Source organism: Meriones unguiculatus, chromosome 4, assembly GCF_030254825.1.
Source record: "Meriones unguiculatus strain TT.TT164.6M chromosome 4, Bangor_MerUng_6.1, whole genome shotgun sequence".
Taxonomy (NCBI): domain Eukaryota; kingdom Metazoa; phylum Chordata; class Mammalia; order Rodentia; family Muridae; genus Meriones; species Meriones unguiculatus.
Window position 1 is genome coordinate 25,172,008 of NC_083352.1, and position 18,212 is coordinate 25,190,219.

The 18,212-nt window shown below is 44.4% G+C and overlaps 1 protein-coding gene across 1 annotated transcript in view; it reads left to right on the forward strand.

The window, feature by feature from the left end:
* The window catches only part of Ppp2cb (protein phosphatase 2 catalytic subunit beta), a 22,495-nt gene continuing 4,283 nt past the window's right edge, over positions 1–18,212 (forward strand). Inside the window, exons 1-5 of the mRNA XM_021636502.2 lie at positions 1–412; positions 13,344–13,553; positions 14,441–14,614; positions 17,846–17,935; positions 18,044–18,205. Coding sequence (XP_021492177.1) covers positions 311–412; positions 13,344–13,553; positions 14,441–14,614; positions 17,846–17,935; positions 18,044–18,205 — 738 coding nt within the window. The 5' untranslated portion in view covers positions 1–310. The remainder of the gene's footprint in view (positions 413–13,343; positions 13,554–14,440; positions 14,615–17,845; positions 17,936–18,043; positions 18,206–18,212) is intronic.

The window sequence follows — 18,212 nt, forward strand, 5'->3', positions numbered from 1 at the left end:
GAGGGAAGAGAAAGAACGAGGGAGCCGGAGCCAGAGCGCCGAGAGGCCTGCGGGCGGCGGCGGCGGCGGCGGCAGCGGGCGGGCGGGTGCCGTCGGGCCGGAGCCTCCCCCGAGCCGCGCCGCGCTCCGCGCTCCGAGCCGTGAGCCCTTAGCCGCGCCCCGGGCGCGTGGCCGGGGCCGGGCGGGGCGACGCTCCGGGAGGCCGCGGCCGCAGCTGCCCGCTGGGCTTGGGCGGGGCGCGGGCTGCGCGCTCCGCGGCTCGGTGGTCCCGCCGGGGGCCGGCGGCGGCGGGGACGCGCGGCTCGCCGCCATGGACGACAAGGCGTTCACCAAGGAGCTGGACCAGTGGGTGGAGCAGCTCAACGAGTGTAAGCAGCTGAACGAGAACCAAGTGCGGACGCTGTGCGAGAAGGTAGGCGGCCCCGCCGCAGAGGCGCGCGCGGGATGGGGTCGAAAACGGGCCCCGGCCGTGGCCGGGAGGGTGGGGTGGGGTGCGGGACGCCACCACCCCACCCCGAAAACCGGGCTGCTGCAGTCCCCGGGGTCCACCGACAACTCTGCTGAAAGTCGACGCTGAGGCTCGGTTAGCCTGGGGTCGTTCGCTGGTGAACGGGGGGGACCCTCGGAAAACACGGGGTGCACGAAGCTTTTGTTTGCAGACTGGGGGGCGTGATGGCAGGCAGACCTCCCCACCTGGCTGACTTTGGTGGAGGCAGGTGGTGACTGGTGTTGGCGTTGAGCGGCCCTTGGGAGTGGTGATTCCTCTTTCGGGGAGAAGGCAGCAGGTGTTGGGTTTGGAAACCGTGTTTACTGGCAGAGGTGACTGGGCTGTGTGCTATTTATAAGCTACCACGTTATAGAAAGTTACTTCCATTTTTACCTCGTGTTCTCCCACCTCCCCCACCCCCCACCCCCCATAGCTTGCAGGTGGTGGATTAGGTAAACCCTTCTTGATCGCGGCTTCTCGGCTTTCAGAATCTCTGATGATATATTAACCACTGGAAATGGTTTTTCATTTCTCTCACAGTATGGACTGAATGGCTTTCCTGTATCTTCATGTTAAGCAGTCTCAAAGAGTAAAAGGAGTTAATTATTTCAAGTCATAGTCCATACATTTTTCTTAGAAGTCGGGGTACTACTTTTGTCTGTCTTATTTATTTATAGGCGCTCCTTATTTGGTGGTGCAGGGAGTAATAGCTCGTGGTATGTTTTTCAAATTGACCAAGGCCTTTGTATGTTGAATAACTACTTAACACAGGAGAGTTTCTTTGTTCAAACAAAACTATGAAGAAAGTAGTGTTTCACCCACAGAAAGCGTTTGCTTTATAGCTTCAGTTAACTTTCTTTTTTCTTGTGGGATAACCTGTAATTTCCTGTCTGAAAATTAACTCTTTAGATGATCTCTCTCAAGCTGGAGCACCACTGTACTGTCCAGTTTGGAAATTGGATGAGTTAGTCGTTCTTATTGTAATCTTCACATCCAAACCCGAAGGTACAAAACCAAGAGGAGGCTGAGTCAGTTCAGTGTTTCCCTTTGCCTTCCTGATAATTTTAGGATACTTCTTCCAGAAGATTGGGCCACTGCTGCATCGCACTTGAGTCTTGAACTCCTAGGACGCTAGCTGAAGCTGTTAGAAAGTTTGTTTTGGTTTGGTGTTTTACTTTAGCTTGTGAAGAAACTGGATTACCAGTTTGCAGCAACATAGTGTATTCAAGCTTGCATCTTAGGCTGTGAGTGGGTTTTCGTTGTGTAGCTCCAATAATTCCAAGAGTATCATCGCCCATCACTTTGTCCTCTGACCCATGGGATGGATTTGCCAGTAGAAGAAATAGTTAGCTTCGCTGGGGTGTGCGTGTGTATGTATACTTGTGTTCCTATGGTTTCCTCCACCTGGTGGTCTAACCTCAGTCCCTAGGCCCATTTTGTAATAGGTTTTAAGATTTATTAGTTTTTAATTGTGTATCTGTGTGCTTAGTGCAGAAGCCAGGGGTGTCAGCTTCCCTGGAGCTGGCACCGGCAGTACAAATAAGCGGTGGTGCGCCCCTTGATGTGGGGTCCTGCGAGCTAATGAGCCTAGTCAGTTCTAGGAGCAGTACAGGTTCTTAACTGCTGAGCTATCTATCTCGTGTTTACGGTCAGCCAGTCAGAATTCAGTTCTGCTCTGAAGCGTGCCACCTGCCAGTCCCTGCCCTATCTGATGCCTTATCTGTGAGGCAGGGATGAGAGTGAAAAGTCAGTCTTCTGGGTGGAAAGTGCCAAGAGCTGCTCACATACAATCCTGACGTGAAGCGAGCTAGATGAATGACAAATGAGAAAGGATGCATTTTCATCTTGTTTCCGGTGTCACTCCACTTACTTTGGGAAAGAAATAGAATGTGTTAATGTGAAATAGATATGTTGACGAGACGTGATGATTGTAGTTCAAAGGGGATTTTGTGTTTAGTGGCCATCACCCAAACTTCATGTATTTCCTTTTATCTTCAGCACACACATCACTGAGTTTACAGCGATGCTCTATGTAAAGTCAATGACTTTACTTCCCACTTTGTCTTGTCCTACTTGTGAACACTCTACTCTTCCAGAGCAAGAGTACCATGTGGGAAGGATGTAGCAGAAAGTCAAGTGTTAACACATCATCTGTGTAATTCCTTTTGGCTAGTTTCTTAAAGTTTTTTTTTTTTAAGTGTGTGTATGTGTGTGTGTATGATGTGTTAGTGGGTGCAGGTGAAGGAGTCAGAGAACAACAAAACTTTGTGGAGAAGGCCCTCTCGCCACTTTCTGTAGACTCTGGGGTCTCATTTTGGTCCCCAGGCTTGGGCATCCGGCATCTCCACCTGCTGAGCCATTTCCCAGGCGAAAAGAGAGGGCCTCACTGTAGTCATAACTGCCCTGGAACTATTATGTAGACTAGGTTGACCCCACCCAAACTCTCTGCCTCTGCCTCTGCCTCTGCCTCTGCCTCTGCCTCTGCCTCTGCCTCTGCCTCTGCCTCTGCCTCCTAGGTGCTGGGATCAAAGGTGTTCGCCACTGTGCTTAGCCCAGCAAATATTTTAATGATGTGATTTTTAGATTTTGTTTGACATACCAATCTATAGAAAGTGACATTTGTAAAGAGATTGTTTTCCCCCAGAAACTAAATTTCTGTCCTGATTCAGCCTGGAAATTGAAGCAGCAGAAGTCAAGATGAGAGTGGTGGTGGGAAAGGCCCTGTACTGGGGTAATGGCAGGAACTCATCTTAGTCTCAGCGGGGGAGTAACTGCCAAAGCACAAGCACAAAAGACGTGTCGGGCTTCTCAAGTTCATTTCTGTCGCTTGTAAAGTCGTTGGCATAGAGCAGTAAGGCTTGTCTTCGGAGATGACAGACTCGACACACTCACCTGTATTGACAGGTAAAGCTTGAAGCTAATTGTGAGTGCTGAACACAAATCCTGCTTCTGGGACTCCTTCCTGCAATGGCTGTGTGCACAGCAGCTTTTAAAGATGGCGTGCCGCAGAGCCGGTCCGGCCCCTTCCACCTAGAACTATATTTAACTCTTGTCTTGGGAAGAGTAAAAAAAAAATTGCCCTGTTAAGTTTTATCCTATAACTGAAGAACATTGTGATGATGATCTATGGGGGGGGGGGGGACGGCCCACTTCTGTGTTGGCAGAAATCTATTTTAGTCTTCGATCAGAAAATCTGAGGCTTGTGTAGGTATGTAGATTCTAAAGCTGGAGCGATGGCTCAGCCATTAGAGACTAGGCTCACAACCAAATATCTAAGAAAGATGTGTAAATTCTGTATTGAATATATTGAACTGACAGGTATGTTTTGGCTCTGGACTCAAAGCCTTGACATAAGTAGACACTTAAGATTTAACTTGGTAATGTAAAAGAGTGTATACTTGACTTCTGAAGCAAAATTATGTTGCTGAAAATTAGTTCCTGGTGGAAATAGAACATGTGAACCCTCTGTTTTAGCTGGGCATGGTGCCACATGCATCTAATCCCAGCGCTCTGAAGGCAAAGGCAGGTGGATCTCTGAGTAGAGATCAGTTTGCTCTACTTAGTGAGTTCCAAGACAGCCAGGCTACATGGAAGAGGCCTTGTCTCCAAAACAAACAAACAAATGGTTTTCATTGCTAAAAATCTTAACTGGCTACAGAGCAAGTTTCAGGACAGCCAAGGTATACAGTGAAACCCTGTCTCTAGAAAGAAAAAAGCGGTAAACAAGCAAACAGAAGGAACTAATTGCTATGTTCATTGTATTTCACTTTTTATTTGGGGTCTGGGTCTCACCACAAAGCTCTGGCTGGCCTTGCTGTCACTGACTGCACTGATCTCGAATTCTTGGAGCTCCATCTTCCTCTGCCTCCCTGAGCACTGAGGTTTCAGGTATGTGACACTCTGCCCAGTGGTAAACTTACTGTGAAATTTTATTTGAACAGGGCTAATGTCGGCTTTGGTGGTCCATTGATAAGGTCTGAAATACAGAGATGTAGAAAATGTTCCCGATCGTGCCAGAGAATGGCATGATTGCAGTGGAGCTTGAAGTTGAGACCTAGTCCGCTGACTGAACAAGTCACTGCTCTCCAGTCCCTCTAAGCCACTCTGTCCTTAAGCCGGCAGGTAAAGAAATGAAATGTGAAACTAGCATAAAGTGGTGCCTAGAAAGTGGACTTTGCTGCATCAGACTGTGTGTGATATGCAAAATACATCTAGGTAGGAGAGAATACATAGAGGTAGAGGAACATGTTTACGTTATAAAATTCGTTTTCATTAGTTTTATACGCAGCATATAACTTTTGTTCTAATTTGAACATCTTCTAGGAACTTTCCCCTTAGTTTTTTTGTCAGCTGTTTTGGGTAGTTTTGCCTTGGGTTGGTTTTGTAGCACCAGGACTAGCTGGGCGCATCACTGAGCCATTCTGACAGATTTGGTAAATGACACAAAGTGCCAGGAAGAGAGTGGTACTATAATGACAAAATAGCAGCTCTGTTAGGGATGAATTTTTAGTTGTTTTGAATTGATTTTCTTTTATGTTCTTAAGCAAATGTAATGAGAGTTGGGTGTATCCTGTTCTGTCAAATCATTCTCTGATTGGTCACTTTTTCTGCCCCTCAATTAGACGTCACTTTCAAACATGGGTGCATCTTTCTACAAACAAACTTTACTTTCATTGGTTGGGATTAAAGATGTGTACTAAGGGCATATCTTTATTCTAGCCAGAGTAGCATTGTACTGGATTCAATTCCTCTACAGTAAAGAATTTTATTTGAATTGCTCATACACAACAGATGGGGCTATAGGGATGGTTCAGTAGGCAAAGTATTAGTCATGAGGACCTGAGTTTTGGACAGAATCCCTAGGGGCTTGCCTGGTTAGCCAGTCTAGCCTGATGGGTGGTTCTAGGTTCAGAAAGAGACCTTGTCTCAGAAACTAACAGGGAAAGCAGCAGAGGACACCTTATGTCAGCCTCCAGCTCACCTGTGCTCACACACAAAAATACTTTGTGTTTACACATACACACATATATGGTGTGTACACACTTGAATGTGCGCCACCGTGTTTGGAGGAGTCAGAGAACAATTTATAGGAGTTGGTTTTCTCCCAGGACTAAAATTCAGGTCATCAAGCTGGATAACAAACACTTTGCCCATCTGGCAAAGGATCCATTGGCCCTGAAAGTCAAACCATGTTATTGAGGGCCTGTTGTTAGCCGTAGCCATGGCAATACATGTTTAAGAATTGTGTCAAATGATCAAGGTGCGGTGGTGCACACCTTTAATCCCACCACTCAGGAGGCAGAGCCAGGCAGATCTATGAGTTCAGGGCCAGCCTAGTCTACAGAGTGAGTTCCAGGATAGCCAGGGCTACATAGAGAAACCCTGTCTCGAAAAACCAAAATAAATAAATAATAATAATAATAATAATAAATAATTACGCCAAATGGGAACTGCTTACATTTCAAGAAAAATAATGGAGTAGGATTGAAATTTGCTAAGTAGTTTTCCAACTTTACCAGTTGCCTCAATATTTCACATTTAGTTTCAGAAATTTTTCTCAATTTTCTTAAATTGATACGTAATATTCAATCTATAAAACTTACTGTCTTAGGGTTTTACTACTGTGAAGAGACACCGGGAGTACAGCAACTGTTATAAAGAAAAACATTTAATTGGGGCTGGTTTACAGATTCAGAGGTTTGGTCTGTTATTATCCTGGTGGCATGTAGGCAGACATGGTGCTAGAGAAGGCGCTGAGAGTTCTACATCTGGATCTGCATGGAAGGAGACTGTGTCATACTAGGTGTAGCTTGAGCATGGGAGACTTCAGAGCCCACCCCCATGGTAACACCTCCTCCAACAAGGCCACACCTTCTAATAGTGCCACTCCCTACAGGCCTGTGGGGGCCAGTTACCATCCAGACTGCCACTGTGACCTCTTCCAAATGTGCTGTTTGGTAGTTGGAAGGTTTATGGTTATACTGTGTATTGATATGCCATTCCTTTTTATGGTGGAGAAGAAGCCATTGTGTGGGCACAGGAGGTGGTTCCTTAGAGTCATTACTGTTTGCACTCTGCTTTGAAGTTTTAAATGTTACACCTCTGCACCCAGACAGCCAAGAAGGAGGCTTGTGAGTCCATGAAACCATGTCTCAACAGAAGCAAAAAAAGCAAAAAAGTGGCTTTTGGAAATGTCAGCCCTGGGCTGTAGAGGTGGCTTAGCAGTTTCAGAGCAGTGGCTGCTCTTCCGGAGAATCCGGGTGCAATTCCCAGCACCCCCATGGCATCTCACATTGTCTGCAGGGCCAGTTCCAGGAAATCTGACACCGTCACAGAGGCATACAGGCACAGCACCAGTGCACAAAAGATAAAACCAATCACTAAAGTTGCTTTTAAAAAAAAGCAGTGGCTGTTCTTCTAGAAGACCTAGGTTCAGTTTTCAGCACCTGGCAGCTGACTATCTGTAGCTCCAGTTCTAGAGGACCCAGTGCCCTCTTCTGTCTTCAAGTGCCAGGCACACATCCTGGCAAAACAACCCTGCACATTACAGACCAGTAGCTTTTGACGCTCTCCTGCCCCTTTTTTTTAATTCAAGCTTAGGAGATGTGTGAGAAAGCGAACATGTGTTTTACTTTTGGCACTGTTTTCTCTAACAACCATTAACTCACCTCTCTTGTTTGTGGTTTGTTTTGTTTATGAGTTAAGATCTCACAAGTAGCCGAGGTAGGCTTGAAACTCACTATATAAGCTAGGTTGGTCTCCTGAGTGCTGGAAATGTGGGCATGTGCAACCATGCCTTGCTGTGAACCCATCTGTATATGGTATTTAAGCCTTGGTCTCCGTATGTGTGGAATGGAGGAGTGTTCGTGTATTTTGTTTACATTAAAGGAGAACCAGAGGATTAGCACCCGAAAACATTGTATACACACTCATAACTTGCTTTTTTTAAGAGTATATTCTTTTATTCCTAGTTGCCTTCAAAGCTTAATGTTGCTTGGCACATATACACTTGGTGTTGTTAAACGCAGAGGGTAATTTCCTTGTTTTAAGGAGAGTTGTGCGGCTAGGGCTACAGCTCAATTGGTAGAATGCTCACCTAGCATGCACAGGGCCTGGGCTCGGTCTCTGGCACCTCTTGTTGAAGGCAAAAGGATTGAAAGTTTAACGTCATTCTCGACTATATAATGAGTTAGAAGCTAGCCTGTCTTTTAATAAACCAAACCCCCCAAAAACAAGTCACTTACGGGAAAAAGAACTGAAGTTTTTTGGTTGGGCTGGTCTAGGCTGGTCTTGCTATGTAGGCACAGCTGGCTGAGAGCCCCAGATCTTGCTGCTTCAGGCCTGAGTCCGGGGTGTGGGAGACCTTTGCTACATTGCTTGACAGCCCTGTAAAATTGTTTATATTGTTTCTAATATTTATTTTATTTTTATGTATATGACTGTTTTGCCTGTATGTATTTCTGCATGCCACATGTATGCCTAGTCCCTGTAGTAATCAGAAGAGGCTATTGGATCCCCCAGAAGTGCAGTTACAGATGATTGTGAACCACCATGTAGGTGCCAGAAACTAAATCTGGATCCTCTGCAAGAGCAGCAGGTAGACTTTTAAGACTTTATGTAAGACTATTTGTTTCAGGGATTGTCTGTTCTGTGTTTTGCTTTCTATGAATTTGCCTAGAGCGGAAGAGATAAGCATAGCAGTTCATTCATGTGGAGGGGAAAGATTGTGCAGTCAACAGAAGCCTCATAGCCTTCAGGAATGTCACAGCACTGGGCCACCTGTTGGCAGTAGGGGAAGTGACAGACTTGAGTACACCCTTAAACCCAAGACTCTTTCTTAATTGGATAAAAAAAGAAATAAGTGGCTGGCATGCTTCGGTGTAGTGTTTGCAGCAGTTATTCTGGCTACCAAGTTATATCTACCAACTGTGGTCTTTTTTGTTTGGTTGGTTTGGTTTTTTTGTTTTTGAGATAGGGTTTCTCTCTGTAGCCCTAGTTGTCCTGGAACTCACTCTGTAGACCTGCCTGGCCTCGAACTCACAGAGAGCTGCCTGCCTCTGCTTCCCGAGTGCTGGCATTACAGGGTGCACCACCATCCCCCAACTACCAACTGTGGTCTTAAACTATAGTCCACGTTACAGCTTTAAATTTGGTCTTAACTGTGTCCTAGAAATAATCAAATTTCTGTTGCTGTATCATTGTAAAACACTTGAGAATTACATTCTTAGACTGCATCTGGCTCCTTTTGTGCCTATGGTATGAGTCTACACAGAGTTCTCAGGTGTCTTTACTATATTGAGTAACTGTATCAGTCTAGGCCTGCCTACTGGGTTTGTTAATTAGAATAAGCCCTCAGTTAACCTTGCGTGCCCGTGCGCGCTCGCGAGCACACACACACACACACACATACACAATTTCAGTAATGTAGCAATGGGAATATATATTGTTATATAACTAGGAATCAACCCTCAGAGACATTAACTTGGGAAGGAAAAAGCCAGCCATTTTTTTCTTTCATGCATGGCAAAGACAGGACTTCATGCTCTAGAGTTGTGGCCCTAGACACCTCGTCTGAAAAGGGTAGAGACTGTAGCTTACATAATTACATTAGCACCGTGAAGAGCCTTTGCTTCCTTTCACTGTACCTAATGATAGGCTGTAGAAGAAGAGTGCAGACTCCACTGTCCATAGCTCCCCACTGGGCTGATCTGTGCAGCTTCTGGCGGAAGAGTTGAATGAAAAGTTGAAGACCTACACTTGAGGATTTTTCCACAATAAGAGTTTAGAGCTCCTGTCAAAGTTAGCTTTAAAACAATTTAGAGCCATGTACTTAGAACACTGCTGTTGGAATAGTCATTGCTTAAAGCTACTTCAGAATAAAATTCTGAGGATAGGGATGTGGCTCAGTGGGAAAGCACTTGTCTAGGATATTCAGTAACTGGCCTCTTTGGATCCCAGTACCAGCAAGGAGGTGCACCCAACGAGAGTGCAGTAACTTGGTTATTTTACAGTGTTTTTTGTTTTTTGTTTTGTTTTGTTTTTTAGTTGTTAAACTTGCACACATGTATTTGTTGGAGGGAAGGTGTGTGCCACAGCATGAATGTGGAGGTCAGAAGACAACCTTCGGGGGTCAGTGCTCTCCTTCCACTATGGAGTCTCAGGGATCACCTCCTGTCATCAGGCTTGGAGGCGAGTGCCTCCACCACTGAGCCATCTTTCTGGCCCGAAAGCTTTAGCTGTACTGCAATTTTGTTTTTGAATCAATGTCCCAAGTCAGCACTTTGGATTACTACAGTATAACAGAGTTACTAGAAAGCAATTTTGGAGTTAATAGAAATACCTGTTTTTATAGAAAGTTGAACCATGTACCAAACACAGTTGTTCATGCCTGTAACCAGTCAGTCCTTTGGAAGTGGAGGCAAGAGGCTCAGAAAGGAGTTTAAGGCCACCCTCCTCTACAAAGTGAGTTTGAATACAGCTGGCAGTCATGTCACTGATCACTTCAAGTCTGCTGTGGCTGACAGCTGCGTTGCGGGGGTTACGTGCTGTCTGAAGGCCTCTGCTGACGGCATTCCCATTCTTGCTGTGCTGTGCTAGGCTGTTTGGCTTCCCTCCTGCTTCCTGTGTACAGGGTTCCTGCACGGGATTAATGCTTGGACTTGCCCTGTCTGATTTGGCTGTACGTGCTTCATTCTGTGGACAGCAGCAGTTTGGTGACTAACGTGTAACAGCATGATGCTTTCTCTGGCTGTAGGCAGCACTGTAGTTACTGTCGGGTGAGCTGCCTTTCTTCCTGCAGTGATGTTACTGTTTCGTTTTTAAGCTTTTTAAAAATTAAACAGATAATCGTGTGGGTTTGTGACTCGCCCCTTTCCCTCATGATCAAGCACACCTGAGTCATGGCATTAAAGGTTTAGTATTCCAGTCTCTGGACAGACTGTGTTTCTTTTCTTAAGTGTCTAGAAGACGAGTTGCCTTCTTCATTGTGGTCGTAGCTCAGGGTTAGTGTGTCAGCTGTAACAGAACACTCAAGCAGTAGAGGATTAACCCAAGTGGGAGTTGGTTGCTTGTTTCTGTGACTGCAAACTCCGGGATTGAAGGATGGTGTGGAGCATGCTCGTGTAGGTGCTTGCTCTGCCACCGAGCCGCACAGCCAGCCCTGTGCATCCGTGCTCTGTCCTCTGAAAAGCAGAGAGCAGAGCTGTCATCCAGTTGGTAGAGCGCCTGCCTAGTGTGCACTGAGTCCTAGCTGCAGTCCACAACACTGCACAGACCGGGAACACAGGCTGGCACGTGTTCATAAAAGTATTTGGGAGGTGGAGGCAGGAGGACCATCCTCTGATGCACAGCAATTTTGAGGCTAACCTGGGCTGTATGAGACCCAATTTTAAAAAAGAGTCTCAAATGTAGAACTTTGAACAAATAGAATTTATAAATGCAAAAAAAGACCCCAGAGAATTGCTGATCTTTATCACATTTACAAACCAGTAGATGATAATGGGGCTGCTGCTAGGTAAATATTACATTGTAGCCAAAAAGAGCTCCTTGGGGCTGGAGAGATGGCTTGGTGGTTAAGAATGCTTGCTACCCATTCATGAGGACCAGAGCTCAGATTGTAGCATCGCTTTCACAGGCTCAGGGACAGTCACAGGCACCTGTAAGTAGCTCTGAGGGACCTGACATTGTCCTCAGGCCTCTAGGCACACTCAGGCATGGGCACCAGCTCACACACACATCACATAAACTCAGACAGAAGTGAATAGAAATAGATTTTCTTAAAAGAAAAGAACTTCCTTGACCAAGGCAGGCTATTAAAGCCACCTTCCAGTCTCGTGACTGAGTACTTGGGAGGGTGAGGTGGAGTCTTCTCAGTCAAGTTATTTGGTTCATTGTTTGGCAGCAATAAGAGTCTCCTCACTAAAACCACAGGCTGTTCTGGGGCACACTGAGTGTAAGTTCTCTGTGTTCCGCATACACTGAATAGATTCATGAAGAGGAGTGGTGTCATCTGTAGATGGAAAATCCAGGAGGGTTTGCAAGTGCTGAATTAGATCTACACAGGAAACAAAGTTAACATTAAATGTGTCTTCAAGCTTAAATCAGATTTTATATATATATATATATATATATATATATATATATATATATATGCTGGTCTGCAGCTCAGTGTAAGATTATTTTTTAGCATGTGTGAGGCTCTGTGTTGGGTCTTCAGCACCAAACTACACCTTCACAAAAAAGGAAAGGAACTTAGAATATGGAACTGTTAGAAGTCCTGGCCTAGTGTCAACTGAAATTTACCATATAGTTGTACGTTGCCTCAATGTTAGGTCATGTCCTAAGAAGTTCGTCACTAAGCATTTTACCATGGGAATGTCATAAAAGTGTAGTTAAGCCCAAGATTAGTTGCAGCACAAGAGAAAATTACACAGTCCAGGGATGCAGGGAACACTGAGACAGGAGGTTGCTGGGTGCAGAATTGAGCATACCTTTTACAAGTTTCTGAAGTGTCACAGGAGTGCCCTAACAGAAGTACCTAAACTGCTAACAGTTACTTGGATTTCTGTCACATCTGTAATATTAATAAAATTGCTTTGCTATACTCTTTATACATCTGGTCAGGCCGTAGGTTTGATTTTGTATACAAGCATTACCTCAAACCCTTAAGTAACTCCTTAACAATGCTAGGACAGCTCTGTCACTGGGGTGATGATGGGAACATCTAGGCCCACTGTCATCCCTATGGTTTGTGGTTGGCCATAATGTCCTTAGGGTGGTGCATGGCTCTGTCTAGCAGCAGCACAAATCAGTGGAAGCACTTGTGTGCCATGGCTGGCCTAGAACTGGCTGCATAGACCAGGCTGGTCCAGAACTTTGTCACAACAGTAGAGCTTTTCATTACCCTCAGAAGCCCCACACCCCTAGCTGCTGTTTCCCCATCTCTCTGATCCCCCTCTGTGTCCTAAGTGCTAAACAGCGTGGTCTACTTTCTACCTCTGTTTGTCTCTTCTGGACATGGGAGCAAGAGAATCATCTCTCACATGGGCATCTTTGACTTAAGGCACAGTGTTTTCAAAGTTACAGCACATATCAGTGCATTTTTGTGGGTTTTTTGTTTGTTTTTGTTTTTTTCTACTGTTGGTTATCACTCATTCTTTCTGGTTGGGTATGCTGTTTCATTGTATCAGCTCGTGGCTGAATGGGCATTTGGGTGTTTTGTACTGTTCCATTAGTACTGGTGTACCTCCAGGGGACCTAAGTTCAGTTCCCAGTACTCATGTCAGGCACCCACAACCACCTGTAATACCAGCTCTAGGGGATCAGGTACCCCTTCTGGCTTCCTGGGCACGTGGCATATACCAACACAAATAGATAAAAAAATTAAATCTTTTAAGCAAAGGAATAATACTACCATAGATATTTGAAACAAATTCTGATTCTAACTGGCATCACATAAGGATTCCAGGTTCTCTGTGTCTTTGTAGATGTGTCATTTCCAGTCTTTTGCTATTACAGCCACAAGTTAGGCCATCTCTTCCTGGAGTTTTTTTGTTTTGTTTTGTTTTGTTTGGGGGGGGTAGGGGGTGTTTGTTTGGCTTAGTTTGGTTTTTCAAGACAGGTTTTCTTTGTGTAGTCCTGGCTGTTCTGGAACTCACTCTATAGACTAGGCTGGCCTTGAATTTGTAGATCCGCCTGCCTCTGCCTCCCAAGTGCTCGGATTAAAGGCGTGCACCACCATTGCCAGGCTTGGTTTATTTTATAAAGCATGCTTCCACGTGGTTTTCTCTCAGTAGGTACGAAGTGCTGTTAAATGTGTAAGGAATCTTTTTAATTGTTGCTTATCCTTTTCCAACAGGCTAAGGAAATTTTAACAAAAGAATCAAATGTACAGGAGGTTCGCTGTCCTGTTACTGTCTGTGGAGATGTACATGGCCAATTCCATGACCTTATGGAACTCTTCAGAATTGGGGGAAAGTCACCAGATACAAACTATCTCTTCATGGGTGACTATGTGGACAGAGGTTATTACTCTGTGGAGACTGTGACTCTTCTCGTAGCATTAAAGGTGCGGTTCAAAATGGGAAGGGTTAAATTCAGGAATGTTAGTGCTGCCTGTGGCATCTGTGACTTCATAGTCTGCTCAGCTTTAAACAAGTTGCCTTTATTTGTTTTAAAAGAGAGATTTTAAAAAATCAATGGATTAAAACTTCTACCCACAAAGAAACAAAAATAAAACTTACCCACTTGATAAATGTGTAACTCGGGGTTATCTACAGCTGAACTCTGAATGATTTAAGTACTTACTGCCCTTCATACGGAATCATTAATCAAGTCTCCGTGGAAAGCCACTGTTCAGTGTCTTCCCGTTCTTACTGCCCTACACTCAGCACATCACACTTCCTCCCTCAAGATCTGAACCTGTCGTGCACCCACTTATACTGCCAGATGAGGTCTCTGGCGTCAGCTCCTACCTGTTCTGTCTTGTGACTTCCCTGTTCCCCATGTCTTTGTTGAGTCCACACAGTCATAGATTTGAACTCATTAAACTCTGGTTCTCCTGTACTCTGGTTTGAATTTACCTGCCTGTTGTTCAAAGCAAAAACTTGTGACCCAAAGAGTATCTCTAGTCATTGTTCTAGACTTTCCATTTATTTCTGTGTCCAGTTTCCCCAAAAGATTACTCTGGGTACTTCATCCTTGCTCCTCATGTCTGAGCTCAACAAATGCTCAGGAGTTTAGGATTTCAGAAAAGTACATAGTCATAGGAGATGTCTATCGTGGGGATCCAAGTCTAGGCATAAAGTCCACTTGTTTCGTATGTATCTTAAATACCTGTCCTTACAGTTAATGTACAAGTGAACAAAACAACTATTTAAAGGAATTTGAGGTTAAAACTAACGTGGTACTGGAGAGAGGTGATTGTACCACTGGTTTCTCTTCCTTTGCTTTCAGGTGCGCTATCCAGAGCGCATTACTATACTGAGAGGAAACCATGAAAGCCGGCAGATCACGCAAGTATACGGCTTTTATGACGAGTGTCTGCGAAAGTACGGAAATGCCAACGTATGGAAATACTTTACAGATCTCTTTGATTATCTTCCACTTACAGCTTTAGTAGATGGACAGGTGTGTACATGTGTGACTGTCGTGCAGGTCAAATGTGGGAAAACAATTACCATTAGGAATTCAGGATCTGCATTACAAGTTCTATAAATGTCTCTTGGGCTTTTTTGTTTAATACAGTGCTGGGGGCTGAACCTGGGGACTCAGTGTCAGGTGCATGCTAAGCGAGCGCTGCCCCGAGCTGCAGCCCCGTGGTATGGTTGGTCGGGGGGAGGGGCTGTTTTTCTTTGGTGTTTATGTGTGCCTGTTTTGGAGACAGAGCCTCACTAACTTGCTCATGCTAACTGTCCCCAGCACAAGATGTTCTTGCAAATTGTGTCCAAATTACAGTTTCGAGGTTACCATTAGTAACTTTCCCTATCTTTTCACGGTAACTACAACTATCGTGTTGCATATTTACATCTTTTTTATCAAGGGCTGCTCTGTTTTCACCATAGTAAGTATTGAGATGCACAGAAATGATTATGTTTCCTATTTCAGTGTTTGTTTGGAGGTTTCATGGTGAGCTGGTTCAAACTTACATATAAAACAGTAGAACTCTGTAGTGTGAGTGAGCAGTGGTGCCAGCACTCAAGAGGCACAGGCAGGTGGCTCTGTAATTTCAAGGCCAGCCTGGTCTACAAAGTGAGTTCCAGGATAGCCAGAGCTACATAGTATACAGTGTTTAAATTATTAAAGCCCAGTGGTCTTAAAGGTATAATAGATACTGTTTTGCTTCCTGGTCAGAATATCATTGTCCATATTTTCCCAGCTATGATTTTGGATACTGCAGTAATTAAAATGAAAATACTTTGCCTTTACTTGCTAACTTGAATGAAAGTGTGAATTTATAAGGTATTAAATTTTAATTAAAATTAAAAATTTTCAAGCAATAGTCCTTATTGGCCTTAGTAATGATCAACTTTTTAAAAAAAAAAATGTTAAAAGTATTGATGATGTATCTGATTTTAAAACTTGGTGTATACATTGGCAGAACTCATGTATTTCACATACCAACCAGTATTCCCCAAACTCATCAGTCTTTGCTGTTGTGAAGTATTTATAAGAAACAAAGCAGTCAGCACACGCACACCATTGTGACAGCTTATCATTTATGAAATGTTATTACTGGATGACATGAACACCTCAGAAATCAAGTAGATAAAACAAATGGTATATAGAGTTCTGTAAAGAAGTGACAAGCTTAGGTGATATATGTCGTGTTCAGTATACATTGGTGCTTAGCAAACCAGATCTAAATATTGTGTACACATGTGCTTGTGGGGGCTAGAGGTTGATGTCAGGTGACTTCCTTAGTTGATGTACACCTTGCTTTTTGAGACAGGGTTTCTCATGGCACCTGGAGCTCGCCAATTCAGGTAGACTGGCTGGCCAGAGAAGCCCCAGGAACCCCCGTGTCTACCTCCCCAGCAGTGGGTGAACAGGCAATGCTGTCTTGCCTGGCTCTTTACATGGCTGCTAGGGCTTGAACTTGGTTATCGTGCCTTTGTGACAAGCTCTTCACTGGCTGAGGAATCTCCCTAGCACCAGACCTGCTTTTTGGTTTGTTTTGATTTGGTCTGGGTTTGGGTTTGTTGTTACTGTTGGTTTTTTTCTTTTTTCTTTTTTCTTTTTTTTTTTTTTTACATTTATTGGAAGGGGATTTGGTCTCCATCAAAATGAAGTTGTCAGGCTTCACAGCATGTGCTGAGCCATCCTGCCAGCCTCCCTGAATATTTCTATAGGCCAAGTCTACTGAGCCTTTAAGAAACATAGTGTCTATGGTGCTTAAGGAGAAATGTCCACCTGTGAACCTGATGTGCATTACCTGCCTGTAGCTTCAGCACTAGGGACTGTAGAGCTCCTGTCTCAGAAACTAACAAACTGGAAGTTATATGCTTTAGAGCTTCAGTAGCCAACCAATACAGCAAACATGAAAGATAAAATGGGACCAGTTAATGGGGGGAGGGGGGACTCCCTACATCTATGATTTAAAATTTAGTTAAGAAAAAGTTTTTTTCCAAAATTTTATACTTTATTATATTTTTATTTATACTTTATTATATTTTACACTATATACTTTATTAGAAAAACATTAGAAACTTCATCAAAAGCAGGAGAAAGGGCTGACGTAGTCATATCGACCTGTAATCCTGGAGCTTTTGGTAGAATTGTTGAATCTTAAGCTAGCCTGGGCTATATATGAAGCATGACCCTGTCAATCAACAATAAGAAAACTGTTCACTAAAATTTTCATTGTTCTCTTTGATTCATAATCTAGTTCTTGAATAGGCAGAGGATAGTCCCGAGGAAAAGAATTTAAAACACTTGTGTTATCCTGTGTCAGAAGTCCTATAGGTACAGGAACCCAGTGGGTAAACATTTTCTAATTTGTAAACATAAAAAGTGCTTGTTTTGCAAGCATGAAGATTGGAGTTTGGATCTCTGGCAGCCATGGAGGGCACAGCCCCCCCGTGATCCCTCTCCCAGTGATGCGGTTCACAGAGCCATCAAGCTGTCTGGTCACACTGACAAGCCCTAGCTTCAAGTAAGAGCACCTGCCTCAGGAAGGTGACGTGAGGAAGACATCCAGTACCACCCGTGGGCCTGCACGTGTATCGTGTAGACCTGCATATGCCTGCGTGCTACACAGAATTAACAGGGATAGTGTGCAGGAGAGACGACTCGGTGAATGCAGCGGGAGGAGGGAGGGAACTCCCAAGGGCTGTCTCTAACCACTGTTAGCTGCGCCCTGCACATCACACACACAGTGCTGAGCAGTTTGTAAAGCCATTGAAGGGAATTAAACCATAGAGAAGATACCTGCAAATGCGGTCATGTACTTGGTAAATCTCAGGGAAACCAAAAGCCTAGTATAGTCAGTAGCAGGAATCGTTAGGATGTTGATGTTGTGAGAGAAACAGTCTTATGTATCAGGAGTGTGGGACAGGTGATGAGGCTCCATTTCATCAGCAGCACTGTGTAAAACACCTGTGAGGGCAAGGGGCCTGCACTGTAGCTCAGTGGTAGAGCAGCAGAAGGCCCTCAGGTCCCCAGAAAAACCCTGAGCAGAACCCCTGCCACTGTAAAGGTATTGCTGATGAATTGATTGGCACTGGATATTACAAATGTTTCAGTTAATATTTTCAAAAAGAAAAGGCTGTCAAGGCTAATGTTTGTAACCATTAATTAATAACGTTCATTAATTTAGCAACTACAAAAAGCAAAAACCTTTTCTTCTCCACTTATCAACAGATATTCTGCCTCCATGGTGGCCTCTCTCCATCCATAGATACACTGGATCATATAAGAGCCCTGGATCGCTTACAGGAAGTTCCACATGAGGTGAATTTGGTGGTTGTTTGTCTTTAAGAAAAAGATGCGATCACATGTGGGGAGGCTATCTCAGTTAAACCTAACAATTCATAGTGCGTATCTGTTCTCCTTATCTAGGGCCCAATGTGTGATCTCTTGTGGTCAGATCCAGATGACCGTGGCGGATGGGGTATTTCACCGCGTGGTGCTGGCTACACGTTTGGACAAGATATTTCTGAAACATTTAACCATGCCAACGGTCTCACACTGGTGTCTCGTGCTCACCAACTTGTAATGGAAGTATGTA